Source organism: Erpetoichthys calabaricus, chromosome 5, assembly GCF_900747795.2.
Source record: "Erpetoichthys calabaricus chromosome 5, fErpCal1.3, whole genome shotgun sequence".
Classification (NCBI taxonomy): Eukaryota; Metazoa; Chordata; class Cladistia; order Polypteriformes; family Polypteridae; genus Erpetoichthys; species Erpetoichthys calabaricus.
Window position 1 is genome coordinate 48,460,993 of NC_041398.2, and position 22,741 is coordinate 48,483,733.

The 22,741-nt window shown below is 38.6% G+C and overlaps 1 protein-coding gene across 3 annotated transcripts in view; it reads right to left on the reverse strand.

Annotated features, from left to right (window-relative positions):
• adam19a (ADAM metallopeptidase domain 19a) overlaps positions 1 to 22,741 on the reverse strand; it is a 684,192-nt gene that overhangs the window by 525,609 nt on the left and 135,842 nt on the right. For all 3 annotated transcript variants that reach the window (XM_028801514.2, XM_028801513.2, XM_051928363.1), the window contains exon 2: positions 21,904 to 21,983. In XM_028801514.2, coding sequence (XP_028657347.1) covers positions 21,904 to 21,983 — 80 coding nt within the window. The remainder of the gene's footprint in view (positions 1 to 21,903; positions 21,984 to 22,741) is intronic.

The following is a 22,741-nucleotide window of genomic DNA, read 5'->3' on the forward strand; positions in this document are numbered from 1 at the left end:
GAATGAATCAACAGTACGCTACATTATTATTATTATTATTATGTTACTCACATCCTTAGCCCGACATCCACATATCATATGTGTTTACAAAGTGTGTTTTAATAAGTTTACATGTGTTTAAGGCGTGTGGGAGGGGTATTTTAAGGCATAAACTATAAAAAAAATGTTTATTTATATGGTCTTTCTATATCGCAAATTTTCACCTATCGCTGATGGGTCTGGAACGTAACTTCCTTGATAGGCGGGGGATCACTGTATACGCATTTCACATCTTTCTATCCACAGTATCCATCTATAAAAGAAATTTTAACAATTATGCATTATTCAGTTAACTTATATTATGTGTTTAAACAGTTTAAATAGAATAAACCTATCACATGTATGATACATTGAAATTGCCATTGCAATGACTTACATAGACTTACTTTGATGCATTAGCACACTATCCAAGCTACAAGACTGATGGACTTGTATTCAGAAACTGAATAGATGCTCTAACTCAGTTTGGGAGCAAACTAAAAGGGGACACAGTTGACTAGAAACAGCGTAGTACTGGGATGAATTATCCAATCAGCATATCTACAAGGCATTGCCATATACAAAACAAGTATGCCACTTGAAAATCTTGCAAGATCAGTCTTGCAAAGTTAGACTGTAGCATCATTTGCAAGTAGAAATCTAATGATCAGTTGTCCTAGAGAGACAAAATGGTAATTTTGTGACTGTTGACATTTTGTTTAAAAACTACAAAGGACTGCTTTTTGCTGCCAGGTTTTGCTCAGACAAGCAAAATTAAATTCTGAACATTTCTAAAAATAATACTGATGAAAATCAGGGGTACTATAGGCACAGCATTGTCCAGTTACCCCAATAGCTAATGGTCTTGCTGAGACACAGTTGCTGCCGCTTAGACACAGAAACTCACCAGTATAACTGGTTGAAACTATGTATATATTCCATAAAACATTCTAACTCTAACTCACCTATCCCTATGAGCTGAGCCTTGATAGCCTGTTTCACTCATATACTGCAAACTGCAGTAAATGTTAGATTTAACTTTAATTGCAACTGCAGAGAGAGACTACCTGAGTATACCCAGAATATCTGTACTATCAGATCAGCCATTTACTGCTGCAGGCTTTACAGTTAACAGGCCACATACACACAAAAGAACATTCGAAATTTGGCAAATGAGAGGAGACCATTCAGTCCAACAAGCTTGTGTGCTTAGCTAATAGCTAAGCTGTCTCGATATCTCTTCTGGATACTTCTAAACATTGTCAGGGTTTCTGCTTTAACTACAGGTCTTGATAGTTTGTTCCAGAATCTCACAATTGTTTGCATAAAGAAGAGCTTCCTGGCTTCAGTCCTAAATGTACTTTACCCTTTATTTCCACTGGTGACCTCAAGTACTGTATGGAATTCACAAATTTAGTTGAAAGAATTCTGCATGTCAGTGTGCTTCTATTGCTAAACAAAATTTCATAAAGCACCTTTCAGTTTGTGACATGTTTTCCATATCAGTAAAATTGAATAAAATGTACGTTTTAACAGTAATTAAAATATTTCTCTAGCCATTAACATTTTCCAGCAAATTGCTTTATTAATTATGAAATGTGTTAAACATTTGTAATCATCTTATATAAAAATACCAGTAATGGCACACTGCACGATAACGTGCAGTGAATACACTTGACTTGAGTATTCCTAGTTTTCAAAGTCTTTCTCTGTACGTTTAGCATTTATTTGCTCAGAGGTTTATGCACTTGCTGCTTTCTGAGCAGCTCTTCTTGTCTCTACCATATAGACCCGCTTCTTCTCTTCTTTCGTCATCATCTCTTCAGGTTAAAATTGATTAAGGCAGTGTTTGTGTTGCAATTAGTACATTTACTTTAATTTTTCAATTAAGCTGGCACTTAAGTCTTCAACCTGCCTCAAGAATGTTTTAAGATAAAAAAGAGGTAGGGGAAGGGACGGCGAAGTGATGAGAACGGCGCCCGTATGCATGCGCCGCACGGCCGCTCTGCTGGCTGCTGCCGAGCGTTGATTCTACAATAAAATAAAATAAAAATAAAAAGCGGAATAACCTTCGAGGTTAATCATTACCCTGAAAGAGGACAGTAGACGTCACGTAGTATATGTGTTCCAAATTTCAGGTCAATAGTTCAAATGGTTTGCGAGCTACAAGTGATTTAAAATCCTGGACAGACAAACGAACAGCCACGGTAGCGTATTATATTTAAAGATACATATTTTACACCTATAGATATTTAATACATATCTTTTAAGCCCTGGTTGCCACTGTTGGGCAGTGCATAGTGCTGCCTCCTCACAGTTCTAATGTCCTAGGTTTGAATCCTGCACCCACACATTGTCTGTTATAAAGGTTGAATGTTGTCCCAGAATCTGCATGGATTTTCCTTCAGGTACAATACAAAACAATTTATTTTTATATAGCCCAAAATCACACAAGAAGTGCTGCAATGGGCTTTAACAGGCCCTGCCTTTTGACAGCCCCCCAGCGTTGAAGAAAATAAGGAAAATCTCCCAAAATCACCCTTGTAGGGAAAAAAATGGAAGAAACCTTGGGAAAGGCAGTTGAAAGAGAGACCCCTTTCCAGGTAGGTTGGGCGTTCAGCAGGTGTATGAAAAAAAAGGGGGTAAATTCACTACAATACACAGAACAGAACACAAGTAATCCTCAATACAATCGATATATATAAAAGCCAAATACCACTGACTCACTCATCACGAAATCTCCCGAACCATGAGGACTTGGGACTTGAAATTTGGAATGTAGGCTACCCTTGGCCCATAGATGCTCACTAAGAAACGGTTTTAAAAATTTTGTGGTCCAAGCACGTTCTGTCCGTATGTCTGTCTGCTTTTCACGTGAGAATTACTTAACGGATTTAGATCTGGTTGTTGTCTATAATTTGCTTCAACTATCCGGTTGATTTTGCAACTTCTCTCATCGCGCTAAGAACCATAGTTCGCTTGTGGTACCGATGTATTTATGCAAATCCAAGAGAGTGGCTGTGGGCCAACAGCAGGGGGGTGGGGCCTTCCTTATTCACTCACTAGCCTCTGTTCGAGTTGGTCTACGTCTCACCACATGTTGGAGTGCACCTTGCCTCCGCTTAGCTAGCGATACCTGTTTGTTCAACAGACATAATCATCTACAGATTTTTCAGGAGTTATGTTTGATGTGTTTGAGAGAGAGATCAGAGCTCCAGGTGTTTTAGAGGGTAGCTGCGGGGAGATGTGCTTTTCTCACCACGCTGGGAACACTCTCCCATCAGAGCTGAACACGATCAGATATAGTGCAAGCGTCTATTGATTTTTAAAGTTTGTCCTGTTTCATTACTATGTGGACGCAGCCACGGGGTACAGCTAGTGCAGTATAATAGTGCAATAGAAATATACTGTAAGAACAGACCAGAATTCAACAGTAGATGATATCACATAATACGATTTGGATTTATTCAGAGTCCTGGAGACCTTGGACATCAAGCTGCCTTCCCCTATTAGCCATTCCACAGCTGAACCAGTGCTGGGCGAGCCAATCCGATGAAAGAACCCCTCTACCCAATGATTCCTGCGATCCTCCATGGTACTCCTGTTTGTCCCATATGCTGGTTAACTGGTGTTTTAAACTGGCCTTTATCTGACTGTGGGTATGGGCATGTCCCTGAGTGGGCCCAAAATTGAACTAAGCAGGTTTGTAAATGTGATTCTAAGCCCCAAGGGTTATAAATTACAAGGTCCAAAATATCACAAGGTAAGTATTTGAAATAACCTGCAGAGAGGTGTAATCACTGTAACAGTAACAGTAAGAGTAGATGGTATTAGTAGTGTAGGTTGTGTATCTGCAGAATGGATGGGTGTGCTGAAACAGCGACTTGGGTTTGCATGGGAATGCCATGGACCAAAACTAGTGGGATGCCCAGTTCACATGCAGTATATGCTAATGAGATTGCACTACTGTACACGAAGGCTATAATTGGCATTAATTAAGGGAAACTGAATCAGTCAGGAGCAAAAAGAAATCTTTGACAAAGACAACAATGGTAGGCAGGTTGCTAGGTAATAGAGTAGCTAATCATTCATCCATACTCATATGACAATTGTATAGTCAGTGTTTATTGTAAGTTGTCCTGTGAACGCCACCAGACATGGACTTGTGTCACTTCAAATATTTAATCATCATATCCATATTGATTGAGAGAGAGAAAGTGTTAGAGAGAGTGAGAAATACACTCTTTATCCAATGCAACTTCATATTTTTTGAGCTTTATACTGGATATAGTGTATGCAAAGTAGGTGTAAGACACTAATACAAAAGCCAATTTAGAGAAGAAAACTAAGCTGGTAAAATTATAAAAGTTCTTTCTGGTGTTTCAGAAAACTCATTTAAACACGTTGAGATTATTGTTGTTTAGTCTGTTCTTCATATTGTAGAGTTTTTTTTTTTGTTTTTTTTTTGTTCATTGTTGTGAAGTGAGCATAGTCCATCCTGCGCCACCAGCCAGTCTCCTCTGTTTAAACTGCTTTCAGTTTAAGCAGGCTGAAGCCGTAATACTTTTAGCTGATCACTCGTTTCCGGATATCACAGATGGAGTGTCATGGCATTTTTGTGACAAATCTCTGATTTGCCAACTATACACTACCAGCTGGCACTGGTGAAATGCCAAGCTGCATCTTTCAAGCTTCAGGCATCCTGCTAAAGAATTACTGTTATTTCAGGCAGCAAGAGAGGTAGCAAGCTTTTATAATTATACCTCCTATTAGCTTCAGTTTCTGTGACAAAGTGAGCATAATGATGCAGGCAGGTCAAAAAAAACAAAATTGCTCAAGCAGCTAGTCCCACTTCCTAGAGCTGAGCTGGCCAATTTCATTAAGGTATAAATAGAAGATGCTGAAAAGTTGACCAGTGCTGTGTCCTTGAGTGCCTGAATGCTTCACATCAAAAATGATGATAACTACAGCAGAACTGCCAACAGATAAACTGGTTAGTCTCACTGAGGCACAGCTGGGAGGTCTGGGAATGTGACTGAACAGGCTGCTATGAACAAAGTGGATTCAAGGGACATTTACTCCTTTGCATTTTACGTATACCTTTTGGCTCTTCCTTGTGCAGCTTAGCCAACCAATATGTGCAAAGAGTAACTAAGAAGAATTTATGTTCTTTTCACTCTTTTAACTGAATGGGATGGTCAAAATACCATAACGTAACATAACATAACATAAAACATAACATTTATCCTACCTTGTCTCTTCAAGGGCTTAGTTGACTGTTCTGTCGAAAGTGGAACCATTTCACATTCATCTTTGAGTTTCTACTTTATAGTTATGCATACTTGGATGCCCAAGTGGATGAGCTGAATGAACCATCCAAGGCACTTCTATTCTTTCTTCTCCTACTATTGTCTTACTTACCCCTGCTTCAACAAATGTTTTAGTTTGGTTATTGGCCAGTGGGGTGTTTTTCTTTAGTTACTTCTAATGATGGAACTAAAGAATTTGGCTTAGATGGGGGTGAAAAAAAGATCTTCGTACTTGTGAACAATCAATGTCATCTTAAGGAAGATTTAGTACAAGTCTCTTTTGTAATTGTATATGTTGTTTGAAGCTAAGTTGACCCACATTGACATGAAATTCCTACTGATTCTACCGGTAGCAGCAATACTTGATTAGGTCTGATCCACTTTGGATGAAAGGGTTTCCATTAATCAAATGGATCCTTACATTGCTTTACATTGAATTTTTAATGTGGATATCTAAGCAGTTTGGTCCCATACGCAGCTTACACACTCCAACAATCCATCCATTCATTTTCCAAGAATAGTAGTATATTTTCAGATCCATTTATGCGCTCAAATTCCAGATGTTTTGAGTAGAGCAATCCTATACTATATACAATTACAGTGATCCCTCGCTATATTGCGCTTCGCCTTTCGCGGCTTCACTCTATCGCGGATTTTATATGTAAGCATATTTAAATATATATCGCGGATTTTTTGCTGGTTCGCGGATTTCTGAGGACAATGGGTCTTTTAATTTCTGGTACATGCTTCCTCAGTTGGTTTGCCCGGTTGATTTCATACAAGGGACACTATTGGCAGATGGCTGAGAAGCTACCCAACTTACTTTTGTTTCTCTCTCTCTCTCTCTCTTGCGCTGACCTTCTCTGATCCTGACGTAGGGGGTGTGAGCAGGGGGGCTGTTCGCACACCTAGACAATACGGACGCTCGTCTAAAAATGCTGAAAGAGTTGCTACCTTCTGTGTGCAGCTGCTTCGTGAAGCGACATGCTGCACGGTGCTTCGCATACTTAAAAGCTCAAAGGGCACGTATTGATTTTTCACTGTTTGTTTTCCTCTGTCTCTCTCTCTCTCTCTCCCTGCTCCTGACGGAGGGGGTGTGAGCTGCCGCCTTCAACAGCTTTGTACCGGCGGTGCTTCGCATACTTAAAAGCCAAACAGCCCTATTGATTTGTTTGGTTTTCTCTCACTTTCTGACATTCAGTGCTCCTGACGGCACTCCTTTGAAGAGGAAGATATGTTTGCATTCTTTTAATTGTAAGACAGAACTGTCATCTCTGTCTTGTCATGGAGCACAGTTTAAACTTTTGAAAAAGAGACAAATGTTTGTTTGCAGTGTTTGAATAACGTTCCTGTCTCTCTACAACCTCCTGTGTTTCTGCGCAAATCTGTGACCCAAGCATAACAATATAAAAATAACCATATAAACATATGGTTTCTACTTCACGGATTTTCTTATTTCGCGGGTGGCTCTGGAACGCAACCCCCGCGATGGAGGAGGGATTACTGTATTTAATAGTGCCTCTGGATTTGAAACTTTATTTATTTATATATATATATATATATATATATACATATATACACATATATATACACATATATATTAGAACATTAGGACACTCTAGACGAGAACAGGCCATTTAGCCCAACAAAGTTTCGTTCTTTGTGTAAAGAAAAACTTCCTAATGTTTGTCTGAAATTTACCCTTAACAAGTTTCCAACTGTGTCCCCGTGTTCTTGATGAACTCATTTTAAAATAACAGTCTCGATCCACTCTACTAATTCCCTTCAAAATTTTAAACACTTCAATCATGTCACCTCTTAATCTTCTTTTGCTTAAACTGTATAGGCTCAGATCTTTTAATCTTTCCTCATAATTCAACCCCTGTAGCCCTGGAATCAGCCTAGTCGCTCTTCTCTGGACCTTTTCTAGTGCTGCTATGTCCTTTTTGTAGCCTGGAGACCAAAACTGCACACAGTAGTCAAGATGAGGCCTCACCAGTGAGTTATAAAGCTTGAGCATAACCTCCTTGGACTTGTACTCCACACATCGTGCTATATAACCTAACATTCTGTTAGCCTTCTTAATGGCTTCTGAACACTGTCAGGAAGTCGATAGCTTAGAGTTCACTATGACTCCTAAATCCTTCTCATAAGGTGTACTCTCGATTTTCCAACCACCCATTGTGTATTCAAACCTAACATTTTTCTTCCTATGTGTAATATTTTACATTTACTGACATTAAATTTCATCTGCCACAAATCTTCTCAAGCCTGTATGCTATCCAAGTCCTTCTGTAATGATATAACGGTTTCCAAATTATCTGCTAATCCACCTATCTTGGTAGCATCTGCAAACTTAACCAGCTTGTTACTTATATTCCTCTCTAAATCATTTATATATATTAAAAATAGCAGCGGCCCTAGCACTGACCCCTGTGGCACACCACTCTTAACATCAGCCAGTTCTGATGAGGTTCCTCGCACCATCACCCTCTGCTTCCTGTGTCTGAGCCAATTCTGCACCCATCTAAAAACATCACCCTGAACTCCCACTTCATTTAATTTGATGCCCAACCTCTCATGTGGCACCTTATCAAATGCTTTCTGAAAGTCCAGATAAATAATATCATAAGCTCCACTTTGATCGTATCCTTTTGTTGCCTCCTCATAGAATTCCAGCATGTTGGTAAAACCCAACCTCCCTCTTCTGAACCCATGCTGACTGTTCACAATAACTCCTGTCCTTGCCAGGTGTTGCCCAATCTTATCCTTAATAATTCCTTCCATTAATTTTCCTGTGATGCATGTTAAGCTTACTGGCCTATAGTTGCTTGGATCTGCCCTGTCACCCTTTTAATATAATGGGATGATATTTGCCATTTCCTAGTCCTTCGGAATCTCTCCAGTGCGCAGTGACTTCCTAAAAATATGTGTCAAGGGTTTATATATATACTCGCTAGCCTCCTTAAGAACTTGAGGGTAAATATTATCTGGTCCTGGTGAGTTGTTTAATTTCAGCTTATTTAATATGAGCAGCACCTCTCCCTCTACAATTTCCAAATTCCTTAGTAGTCCCGTTTAACTCTGGGAGGTTATCCACTTGCTCACTTGTAAAAACCTCAGAAAAATGTAAGTTTAGCTATTTCACTCTCTGTAGCTTTTAATTCCCCTTTACTATTTCTGATGCACTTGACCTCCTCCTTGACTGTTCTTTTACTACTAAAATACTGAAAGAATCTGTTAGGGTCTTCTTTCGCCTCATCTGCTATATTCCTCTCCAACTGTCTTTTAGCCTCCCTGATATCCTTCTTAATGGTTGCCCTCATTTCCCTCATGCAGTCATGTGAATTTCCCATTGGGATTAATAAAGTACTGCAGTGGGTTGGCACCCTACCCGGGATTGGTTCCTGCCTTGTGCCCTGTGTTGGCTGGGATTGGCTCCAGCAGACCCCCGTGACCCTGTGTTCGGATTCAGCGGGTTGGAAAATGGATGGATGGATTAATAAAGTATCTATCTATCTATCTATCTATCTATCCATTAGTCTTATATGCTTTATAAAGCAGTTTTTTCCTTTGCAACTTCTTTTTTAAATCTTTATTAATCCACAGTGGAGTTTTTTTTAGTTTCCTATTAATTCTAAATTTAGGTATGTATCTGTCCTGCATTACATGTAAAACATTTTTAAACCTGTTCCACTGCTCATCGACTGTCTCCACACTTAAAAGCTTATCCCAGTGTATCCTACTTAGACATTGTCGCATCTGCTCAAAATTATCCATACAATAGTTCAACTTAACAATTTTAGTCTTTGCATTTGTACTCTTACAAAATACTGAGAATTGTATTACATTATGGTGACTTGACCCTAGTGGTTCAATCACCTCTACACCCTCAATTCTATCCTGATTATTACAAAATACTAAATACTAAATACAGTATATATATGTGTTTTGTGTGTGTGTGCGTATATATATATATATATATATATATATATATATATATATAGTGGTGTGAAAAACTATTTGCCCCCTTCCTGATTTCTTATTCTTTTGCATGTTTGTCACACAAAATGTTTCTGATCATCAAACACATTTAACCATTAGTCAAATATAACACAAGTAAACACAAAATGCAGTTTTTAAATGATGGTGTTTATTATTTAGGGAGAAAAAAAATCCAAACCTACATGGCCCTGTGTGAAAAAGTAATTGCCCCCTTGTTAAAAAATAACCTAACTGTGGTGTATCACACCTGAGTTCAATTTCCGTAGCCACCCCCAGGTCTGATTACTGCCACACCTGTTTCAATCAAGAAATCACTTAAATAGGGGCTGCCTGACACAGAGAAGTAGACCAAAAGCACCTCAAAAGCTAGACATCATGCCAAGATCCAAAGAAATTCAGGAACAAATGAGAACAGAAGTAATTGAGATCTATCAGTCTGGTAAAGGTTATAAAGCCATTTCTAAAGCTTTGGGACTCCAGCGAACCACGGTGAGAGCCATTATCCACAAATGGCAAAAACATGGAACAGTGGTGAACCTTCCAGGAGTGGCCAGCCGACCAAAATTACCCCAAGAGTGCAGAGACGACTCATCCGAGAGGTCACAAAAGACCCCAGGACAACGTCTAAAGAACTGCAGGCCTCACTTGCCTCAATTAAGGTCAGTGTTCACGACTCCACCATAAGAAAGAGACTGGGCAAAAACGGCCTGCATGGCAGATTTCCAAGACGCAAACCACTGTTAAGCAAAAAGAACATTAGGGCTCGTCTCAATTTTGCTAAGAAACATCTCAATGATTGCCAAGACTTTTGGGAAAATACCTTGTGGACTGATGAGTCAAAAGTTGAACTTTTTGGAAGGCAAATGTCCCATTACATCTGGCGTAAAAGGAACACAGCATTTCAGAAAAAGAACATCATACCAACAGTAAAATATGGTGGTGGTAGTGTGATGGTCTGGGGTTGTTTTGCTGCTTCAGGACCTGGAAGGCTTGCTGTGATAGATGGAACCATGAATTCTACTGTCTACCAAAAAATCCTGAAGGAGAATGTCCAGCCATCTGTTCGTCAACTCAAGCTGAAGCGATCTTGGGTGCTGCAACAGGACAATGACCCAAAACACACCAGCAAATCCACCTCTGAATGGCTGAAGAAAAACAAAATGAAGACTTTGGAGTGGCCTAGTCAAAGTCCTGACCTGAATCCAATTGAGATGCTATGGCATGACTTTAAAAAGGCGGTTCATGCTAGAAAACCCTCAAATAAAGCTGAATTACAACAATTTTTCAAAGATGAGTGGGCCAAAATTCCTCCAGAGCGCTGTGAAAGACTCATTGCAAGTTATCGCAAACGCTTGATTGCAGTTATTGCTGCTAAGGGTGGCCCAACCAGTTATTAGGTTCAGGGGGCAATTACTTTTTCACACAGGGCCATGTAGGTTTGGATTTTTTTTCTCCCTAAATAATAAAAACCACCATTTACAAACTGCATTTCGTGTTTACTTGTGTTATATTTGACTAATGGTTAAATGTGTTTGATGATCAGAAACATTTTGTGTGACAAACATGCAAAAGAATAAGAAATCAGGAAGGGGGCAAATAGTTTTTCACACTACTGTATATATATATATATATATATATATATATATATATATATATATATAACGGATGCCATGAATGTAATTACCCCAATCTGCATGCTGTCAAATGAACGAACCACACGCCATGGCGCAACATTAGAGGCTTCACCTCTGGTGCTAATGTCTGAGGTTCGATTCCCCAAGAGGGGGGTGCAGTGAGTGTGTACGCCTGATGAGCCCAGAATTAGGGCGAAACACGTGTCGCGTACTCTTTGCATTATTTGACAGTAAAACTATTTCAACCATATATATATATAAATATATATATTTACACATGCTAGGGTTGCCCCCCGTCGCCTTTGCCACCCAACCCTCAGTTGCGGCCAGTCTGCCACTCGTGTTGTGAAGAGGTGGGCTGACCGCACCCCAAGGAGACGTGGTCACTCCTCCAAAACCCCCTCTTAAATGGTGATACAATGGAAGACAAATACAGTTTTTTTTAACCTCCTCTTTACTCAATCAGCTGCCGGATTGCTGCTGCTGCCATACCGCGTGATCTGCATCTTGTGCGGTGCTTCGAACATTTAAAAGCCTGTACAGCAGCTGTCCTACTCTTTGACTTTTATTTCCAGCCCTGGGCATGGTTAAATCTCTTGCCACTCTTGATTAAGTCTCGTCACACGGGACGTGAGTTCTTGATATTTTTTAGTTTATAATTTAAAAAGGGAATAAGAATCTGAAAATCTAACAACATCACATTAAATTTTGATAAATTCTGAAAAGAATGATACCAAAAATATATATGTAGGTTTTAAAATAAGCCAGATTTAAAGCGTAACAAAAAAGTCACATAAAATCATTGCACAAAATTGTTGCACTTTTAGGCTTAGGATTTTTATATATATATACATATATATATATAAATATATACATATATATATATATACATATATACATATATATATATATATATACATATATATATACATATATACATATATACATATATATATATATATATACATATATACATATATATATATATATATACATATATACATATATATATATATATATACATATATACATATATATACATATATATATATATATACATATATACATATATATACATATATACATATATATACATATATATATATATATACACATATATATATATATACACATATATATATATATACACATATATATATATATATATATATATATATATATACACACGTATAGTCATATGTTTACACTTAGGACACAGCATAAGGGCCTCTGGTGATGGTAGTTACCCTCCAAACTAGGGGTTGCCACTGATTACAGAATGGGAGACTGACAGCCATTCCACCTCCTGGACTCAGCCCATTCTGCCTGGAAGCCATATGACCAGCAGTTCGGCCATCTTGGAGTTAGTTCTGAAAAGACATTTCCGCAACTTGTCAGGTATTTTCCTTTCACGTTTTCTTGTCTCCCTTTACTATATTTATATGTTATGCAGTATGTTACTACGTTATATGTTAGGAAGTGACACCTCATGCAATGTTGTTTCCTTTCTTTTACCTGCCATAGTAGGCTCTGGTCACCCACTACCCTGAACTGGATTAAGAGTGTTTAAAAAGGCTTACCCTTTTTTCATTTATTGCACTGATCCCCTTAGTTCATGTCTATGTCTATGATGAAAGGAGAATGCTGTAGTAGGAGTTCAGTATATCAGGGTTTTTAGTGCTCTTTATGCTCCAGATGTAACATGGATTTATAGAGCAATACACTTTTTATTTTTTAACAGTACTCCAGTTTCCTCCCACTCCCAAAGATATATGTTTTAGAAAAAGTCCTCTTTAAAGTTACCAGTATGTATCCAAGTATGTTTTTTGTGATTTGAATCCTGCCTTGTGATTAATGCTGCCAGGAGAAAATTCACTTACTGCAACCTTGCAATGGCCTAAGCTGGATTAAAAAAATCTATAGATGGATGAAAATTAATAAAAATTTTGTATGTATTTGCTTTAGCTCTGCAATGGACAAGCATTAATCCTGTGGACTATTATACCCTTCTTGGATGAATAAGCAATGTAATTTTGACTTGAAAAACTGAAAAAAGCTATCCATCTTAATTACTGTACCATTATAAGCAAATTGTCCATTATTCTAGCTGTAGTGTCAATTTGAACATGTTACTGGAAAATAAAAGCATGATGTCACCCAATAACAAGTGTGTTATGAATGCAAAAAAAGGATTGGATATGGTGGGATGTTTAAGATGGGTCCACCTGGTTTCAGATTTACTCTTGGATTAAGATGCTTAAATCTGCCAGGGGCTTAATCACTTACTTATGACAGTGTAGAAAATTACCATCTGCTTTCAATAAAATTATAAAGCAAAAAATGTGCGTTTACAGAACCTAAAACCTTGACATATGATGAGCAGGGAACATGAAACCTGAGGGAATTAATGATTTTCCTTATGACTGTTACAAACAGACCACCATTTCTAAGATCTACTTTCTGATAAAACAGTAAGCAATTAAGAAATAAGTGTAGATGTTCAAATTTATTTTTATACTGCTAAGGGTGAATTATAATATGCTTATGAATTAAGAAAGAATGTTATTTTTTCAAAATTAGTGACTCATTTATTTCAAACTGCACAGTGAACCCATTTATTTCAAACTGCACTTTCCAAGTTTGAATCTTGCGTAGCACCCAATACCCTACCCTGGCCCGACAACTAGTTTCAAACATGGATGAATGGATAGATAAACTTTTCCTGTAAACAGTCATGAGAAGGCAGAACTCTAAAAGCATTGGGGGCAAAGCACTAATTAACCTTGTATGCAACAATAGTGCATTGCAAGTCACAAACACTTTCACCAAGCCAACGTAGAGTTAATAGATACTGTAAGCAGGCCTAACATGTGTTATTTAACATACCTGTGCTCCAATTACAAAAAAAGGAACTAAATTATACTGTATTCTGACTCTGTAAGTCACCTTGCGTAAAGACACAAACCAAACAATGTATGTAATAAGAAATATTAAGCAGGTTAAATAAATGGATAATTCCAAGTTAAGTAAACATGAGAAAGATATTGTTTTCTATTTATTATATCCATCCATCCATTATCCAACCCGCTATATCCTAACTACAGGGTCACGGGGGTCTGCTGGAGCCAATCCCAGCCAACACAGGGTGCAAGGCAGGAAACAAACCCCGGGCAGGGCGCCAGCCCACCGCAGGGCGCACACACACACACATACACACCCACACACCAAGCACGCATTAGAGACAATTTAGAATCGCCAATGCACCTAACCTGCATGTCTTTGGACTGTGGGAGGAAATCAGAGCACCCGGAGGAAACCCACGCAGACACAGGGATAACATGCAAACTCCACGCAGGAAGGACCTGGGAAGCGAACCCAGGTCTCCTAACTGCGTGGCAACAGCGCTACCCACTGCGCCACTCTGCTGCCCCTCTATTTATTATATAGACATTGAAAATATATATTAATCGTTATATACAAATTTTGTTCACTGTGTATGAGAGGAGGATATCCATCAGAGTATCAATGAAGGAAATATATTTGTGATACACGGGGTACAATGGCACAGTGGTTCAGCTGCTGGGCTCCCCCTGTCTGGAGTTTGCATGTTTTCCCTTTGTTAGCACGGGTTTCTTCCTATACTCTGGCTTCCTCCCACAATCCAAAGACATGCAGGTTAGGTGGTTGGGTGATGCTAAATTGGCCCCAGTGTGAGTGTGTTTTCCTGTGATCCATGAATTGTTCCTGCCTGGCACCCTGTTCTTGCTGGAATAGGATCCAGCCCCCTAGAACCCAGCTCAGGATTAATCAGACGTAGAAAATGGTACATAATTTAATTTTGTGATGCCTATTGCTGGAATCTGATTGTTCATTTCACAATTCAATAAACACATAAAATATAGTATTTTAAACATTTGAAAGATTTCCAAAGTCTGTTTCCAGATACAGTCCTTACAAGAGATTTATTTCTGTTGTCATTTTAGATTCATTATATAGGTTAAATGGGACAAATATTGTGTTGCTACACACATTTAGATTTAGTTTATAATATTTTGCTATTTACCGGGATTTATAAATTTTACAATAAATTAATAATAAATGCTTATTCTTGCTGAGCCAGACGTGTAATATATATATATATATATATATATATATATATATATATATATATATATATATATATATATATGTATATATATATATATATACATACATACAAACACACAAATATATAGAGGCTGAGGAACAAGTTGCCACATAACATGCCGTTTTATTTACAGAAAGCAGCCCAGTATATTTCAGCAATGTTCCTTCTCCTCGCCAGTCCTTCCGCCTCCATTCCTCCTCATGAGTTTCATCCACTTCCTCCTGACTCAGGCCATTAAGTGGTGGTGACTGGCTCCTTTTATAGGTCCTGGGAGTGTTCCAGGTGGCTCATCAACATTACCTGGAATTACTCCCAGGTGTGGTAGACGTCCATTATAGGGCTCTGCAGCTCCCCCTGGCGGCCCCCATGGAACCCAGCAGGGCTGTACCAAACTCCAGCTTCCAGTGTGCCCTGTGGGAATCCGTGGTTCCACAGACACCCAGGAAGACTTACCTCTAGTGTCCCTAGGGAGGTATTGCCTCATCGATGTTCTCTCCACCAGTCTTCAATTCTGTTTGCGTCCTGGCCAGGTAATGGCCATAGCCACCCATCACAATATATACACACACATACATACATACATATATAAATATACATACATACTGTATATATACGAGGTGCAATCTAAAAGTTCCCGGAATGCATTTATTCTGAAGCCAGATGGGTTTGGTTATATCAATCGCCACTAGATAGCAGTTCAAGTTGTCCTTGAGAGCTGTTATCACACGTTATAACGTCAGCGCAGTTGTTTTTCAAGTCACAGTTCTTGTTTAAACTTTGGTTGTGTCTGTGAAGGGTTGTTCGTGAAAATGAGTGATTTGAAAGAGCAAAGAGTGTGTGTTAAATTCTGTTTTAAACTGGTAAAAACAGCAAAAGAAAGCCATGAAATGTTGCAACAAGCATTCTACAGGGATGTTCTAAGGCATTTGCGAAATCAAATTCGCCAAACACGTCCTCAGATGTGGGCTGACAAGTCATTTCTTTTGCATCACGACAATGCACCAGCTCACACATCTCTGATTGTGCGCGAATTTTTGGCTTCTCCAAAGTTTACTGCAATTCCTCACCCGTCCGTACTCCCCTGATTTAGCGCCGTATGATTTTTTTTTATTTCCTAAGATGAAGATGAGGCTCAAGGGACACAGATTTGAGACGGTGGAGGAGATCCAAGCGGTAACAAACGACAATTGGAACACACTGACAAAAAACGACTTCCAGAGGTGTTTCGAAAGGTTGAAATCTCGCTGGGATTGGTGTATCAACTCAGCAGGTGACTATTTTGAAGGAACTGTTCACCATTAATTGTTATTTGGTGTGTATGCTTTTAAATAAATGCATTCAGGGAACATTTGGATCGCACCTCATGTATATATATATATATATATATATATATATATATATATATATATATATATATATATATATATATATATATATATATATATATATATACAGGGTAGGATTCAAAAGTAATGAGCCTTTGTTCAAAAAGACAAATTTATTGAGCAAATCGGTACAACTAATTAATAGTCTTCAAAATAGGCACCTCCTGCATCAATACACTTTTGTAGGCGGCTTTTCCATGACTCGAAGGCGTCCACGTAGGCCTGTTCCGGGATGGCTGCAAGGGCTGCCTTGACATTTGCTTGGATGTCCTCGATCGAGTCGAATCGTTTTCCTTTCACCGCTGATTTTAAGCGCGGAAACAAGAAGAAGTCAGAAGGCGACACGTCCGGACTGTAGGGAGGCTGGGGGACCACCAGAACGTTCACCCGGGCCAGGTAGGCGCTCACGATGAAGGCGGTGTGGCTGGGCGCGTTATCGTGGTGAAGCTTCCAGCTGTCCTTGATGTCCCTTCGCTTGCGCGCAACACTTCTTTTCAGCCTTTTCAGGACTTCCAAGTAGTAAGCAGCATGCACGGTCTGTCCTTGCAGAACAAACTCGTAGTGGTTGATCCCCTTCACTCCGAAGAAGGCAATGAGCATGGTCTTCGTCTTCAACGCGTACCGTTGCTCTAACGAACTTTCCATTCCACCGTGTAACGCACTACCGCACAGGGGTTCCCGTCAAGGCCGATCCTACCGCTCGGAAAGCTCTGAGCAGTAGGAGCTCCATTGCGTTGTGAAGCCAACACCCACCGTCGCCGTCGCTGGCAAGTGGGGCGCATGGCGAGGTACGTTCGCGTCAGAACAAAATGAGGCTCATTACTTTTGAATCCTACCCTGTATATAATTCAGCTATACCTGTATGATATTGCACCTACACTCTCACCAAGACTGCCTATGACCAGAAATTTTGCAACAGACTGTCATTTTCTTTTGGTCTAACAAGAAACAAACAGCCTGTTTCAGGGTTTCCGAGACTCAGCAAAAGTGTAGATGTGGCATTAAGTATTTTTGGCACAGTATCATCATCTTTGGTAACCATTTTTAGTCAAAAAAAAAAAAAGAAATCTGATATATATATATATATATATATATACTAAGGGGCTTTGTCCCCTGCTCACTTCGATCGCCCACCCCCTCCCCCCAGGCTCCAGCCACTTCGCATCTATGCTGCTCGTGTTGTCAAGGTTGGGGTTATGGGCTGAACGCACGCTGAGGAAATGCAGTCTGATCAGCTGCTGTCTTTCTGCTGCCGAGCTGCATGTTCTGCTTGTCGTGCTGCGTGTCGATCATTTAAAAGCCTGTACAGCAGCTGTCCTTTTATCTCACTGCCTCGTCTTGCATGATGTTAAAGTGTATCTCGCAGAAGATCACGTATCGTCTCCTTCCAAGCCTTCCAAGATTTTTTTTTATAATAGATATATATTTAGATGTTTTCTCAGCCAGTAGGTGGAAAATATACATTTGAATTTGAAAGACTTTGTAACAACAGAAAATCATAGTTTTACAAAAGAACACAAGATGATAATAATTACGGATTTTAAACACATTTGAACAACAGCTCAAACTCAAAAACAGGAATGAAATTAGTGAGTGGTGAACTGTTGAAGCCTTCCAAGTTTAATTATCTTTTAGATAACAATTATTAAGAGCAATCATTGGTACCTAAAACTGCAGGAATTACATTAGTGTTGCCTAAGCACAAGTGTGAGGTTTTTGCTTACAGGGAGATCTCATTCATGATATAGTCACTTCTCTTCTTATGTAAAACAAATCAACATCTGATCACCTGTCAAAACCTGAAAAGCCTTTAGAGCAGTGTCACAGATCTTAAGCTATCATAGCAAACAGATGGGAACTCGGCAAGACCTGCTTTCTGATAAACAGTGGCAAAGGCCCAGCAAGGGTGTGTAGTTTATGGGCCTGCCAAAGCACTGAATGGCTTCTATTTTCAAACTTGGCAGTTGGGGTGAAAGCAGGTGTTTAGAAAAGCAGATGCAGGAAAGGACAAAGCACAATGCAGTTCTTTAGCACCCCCTCACACCCCTTCCTAAGTCTTCACTGCCCCTGACCACACGACTGGTACTTGGCAATTGAGAACTCAAGTAGGATACAGCTGTCTTATTAATCTGCCTCCAAACTCAAGTGACCGCAAGTGCTGAAAGCTAGGAAAAAGAAATGAGATTACAATCGAACACAAGTCTTTCCTCATCTGCTGGTTTCAGATTCAAAATACCTGAGACAACTAGCAATGAATACATTTGGACAGTTGCTGCTATTTTAAACTAAACAACAAAATAGATAATCGTATTTCTTTTCCCCATGAGGAATTTTGCTAAAGCATTTTAAGGAAAGTTTTTTTTTTTTTGCATTTCACATAAGTTTTTCGGCTAGAATGGTAAAATTCCTTCAGAGGCACATTATTGTATCAATGAAGAATGCAACAAGGACAACAAGCTGATGAGGGTTATCCTTCCATCAGATGAGTTTAATTATTTATTTATATTTTCTAGAATTAGTTAGATTTTATCGCAGCTCACACTATTATCCAAATATCATGATGCATTTGAGTGAGGTTGATCTTCTCTAATTATGTTTTAGATTAAATTAGATTAGATAAACTTTATTAATCTCATGGGGAAATTCAAACTTCAAATGGAAATTCCCCATTTTCACAGCATATGAAGTATACCTTCTTGCTGCTCCTTTCGATAACATCAATTCACTTTCCACTAGAAACTAGACATAATTGAAATAAAAATAACAGCAATCATGTTCAAGTTAAGACCTGTAATATATAATTAGGCCATATTGATAAATGCCAAAAACCCCACACCAGATGCTACATTTAAGAGCATGAAACAAACAGAAAAATGATCCAGCAATTTGTGTTCCTAATCATTATAAGAAGAAAAGAATGCATTTAGAGTTTTCCTAACCTAACAAAAATTGTCAAAAAAAATGTTTCCATTGCGTATAATAACGAGTTCTGAACAGTAAAGGGTCACACTGACTTTGGAGCGTCGTGATAGTTATAAGTTTTAATGGACTATGTGGTCATCACTAAGTGCTGGCAAAGAACATTTCCTCAGTATAACAACTACTGTATATGCAGAGTGACACTGTATTAAAACTATCCATTCATTTTCCAACTTACATAACTGATTCAGCATCACGGGGTGCTGCTGCAAATTCCGGCAGCTATGGGTACAAACCTTAAACCGTTCCTCCAATATTAGCAATAAAATATTGTAAATTAGCATACCCAATAATTTAAAAAAATCCTTCCACAGTGTTATTATTAAGGATTACTGGACTACATGAATTTTACATATTATACATAACCAAAATATGTTTCCACTTATTCAACAGTAATACTGGAGTAAAATTCTTGAGAGATATTTCCAACTTTATGATGCAGGTTAGGTGGACTAGAGATGCTAAATTGGCCCTGGAGGATGGTTGTGCGTGAGTGTGCTCTCCTATGACAGACTGGCACCCTGTCCAGAGGATTATTCCTGCCTTATGTCCTTTGCTCTCTGGGATAGGTTCTAGACCCCCGGGACCCTGTTTAGAATATTGTACGGCATGGTATTTTGAATCTGATCACTTCTCTTTACCAACTGCAGGAGGTCTTAGAGATGGATGTTAGCTACAACCTAAGAAGGTATGGGTACTGCTTGACTTCTGAACCTGCTCTTTTACTGAAAACAAGAGCCGCAGGAGGGAAAATATTAATTTGGACCTCAAGCTGCATGTACCAATATTCAAACTGCTGTTTGGCTTTTTTTGTGATGAATTGTTCATTGAATATTTTTCAAACATGGCAAATTAAGCAGAACAATACAAATCCTATGTAACAGAAGCAATACACTCACCATGCCCAAAACCCAACCACACACCAACCCCCTACCCCAACTTGAAGTAGAGAATAAAACCCAAATGCTAAGAAATAATAAGAGATAGATAGTACTAACCTAACAGAGGGGATTTTATCAAGAAGGATAAAGCTATAGTAGGCAAATCAAAGTAAGGGGAACCAAAATGGACAGCATCAATGATCCAGGTCTTATAGGACTGAACAGCAGGAGACCAGTCCTTGATGGTCTTACTGGATGCCCTGCTAATTTGAGAAGTAGATAACTCCACATGTAACAACTTGTAAAATGAAGAAACCCAATTATCAGTTGTGACAGAGAAGGAGTATTTCTAACCAGAGGCCAAGAGAATTTTACTTGGAAGACTGACTAAACAAACAAGGTTCTGCTGGTGCGTGGTGAGAGGCAAAAAGAAAAGATCAAAAAGGATTAGAGTTTAAAGCAGTACCGGGATATTAACACAGAGGAGAGAGGACAAGAAGTGAGATACACAGGTCCAGAGGGAAAAACACTGGACGGCAGGGCCAGAATAGATTGGAAAAAATTGTCTTTTAACAACCAAAGGAAAAAGGTGACAAATGGGAACAGATTGAACAGTCATCTGATGGGGTATAGTCCATGAGGGAGTTTTAACTGAGCTTTGGCCTCATCTCAACATTTCATTTTTTAAATTAATTTTAATTAGAAGCAGATAACATTCCATAAAATCAAGTCAAACTTAAAAAGCAAATCATCTATACATTTCTGTTTATAGAGTTATGCCACAACTGCAGTGCTTCAGGGTTATTCAACAGCATTTCACTTTCTGTTTGTTGAAGCATCTGATATATACACAGATACAAGTTATAGTTTTTCCATCTGATGTTTTCATTTGCCTTTCATTTTTAGTCTTTAATTTTACACCTCTCTCAATCCACGTCTGCGTGTAGTGCCATTTCTCGAAAATGAATTACCGAACAGTGAGCAGGAAAAATTTTTTTTTGAGGGTTGTGATAACTGACATTTGGGTTATGCGACACAAGTAATCTGAAATTGTTTCATGGATATTTTAGTATTGTTTGCCTTTGTTCAAGTTGAGTTGCTTCTTCAAGTCCATTGTATCAGGGCTTTTATTATCTCCACTCTCAGTGAACACATGAGATTAAAACTTGTTCCCAGCCATCAATATAAACAATGTGGGGTGAGTAATAGATACAAAAATGTCATTTTTTGTTAGGATTTAAAAAAAAACGTTTTCCGAGTCAAGGTCTAGATTAGAAAGTCCCTGATTTTAAGCCCCCCAAACCCATTTTCTTGACTTTGACTTCTGAATAATGTTACCACAAGTAGAAAACATTTCTGAGACATAAATGACCACATATTTGAACAAATTCAGTATTAGAATAAGAAAATGTGAGGTTTAATGTGGCATCCTGCCAGCCCATCTTATTTTGAAGCTCTCCATTGTGCATGACGGAAGGAAAATACAAATTATGAAGGTAATGTATTATTCTGCTTATACTTCAAAAAAAAAAAAATCATTCTGACCTTATTGTCTGCACCTGCTTCACGTTTCGTTCGTCCTGGGGAGGGCCAGATAATAGTGACTTCTTCTCCAGGGAAATTCCCTGTTCAGAAAAAAGGAAATATTCAAAGTTAGTCATGCTTTAGTGGAAATTGAGACCACTTAGTTAAATCAAGAAAAACAAAACATTACAATGCAAAATGGTTGATCTATTGAACTTAACGCTACAGAATTTGGCTGTCACTAGTCTAGCAAAAGTCATGGCACACGGTGAAAATTTAGTAAACAATACTCGAATCGAATATGAGTAAAGTGTTTATGTCACCCATATATTTTATTATATAGCCCACACATTAATGCAAAATGCCTCAGACTCAATGCCAATTTATTTTTTTCACTTGACTTTTCTTTCACCCACCTCTCCATCTCCTTCCTCTTTAACAGGGCTCATTCACACATCTAGTTAATTTGCTATTCCAACGTATTTTGACATGGCCCTCTCTGCCTTTCCCCAGTACACGACACACATCAAAATTAAAAGTCTTTTTTTACTTTTCGTACTTTTACTTTGCAATCTGAGCTGTCACCTCTCTCAGCCTTAATCTAGAATATCAGATATGTCTTGTAGATCTATAGCTAACTCAGTAAATCCTGACCTAGTAGTACGTGATTCGAGACAATATTGTGGTTAACACCACTACACTGTCTCTAAACATATAATAATAATGCATTTTATACATATCTCTAAATATATGCTTCAGTTGTTAAAAAACACTCCATACAGTAACAGTCAAAGTTTCTACATTTAAAAAGCAACAAAAACATGCCCTCAGTAGCTGTTTAAATGGTCCTACTTCAGCC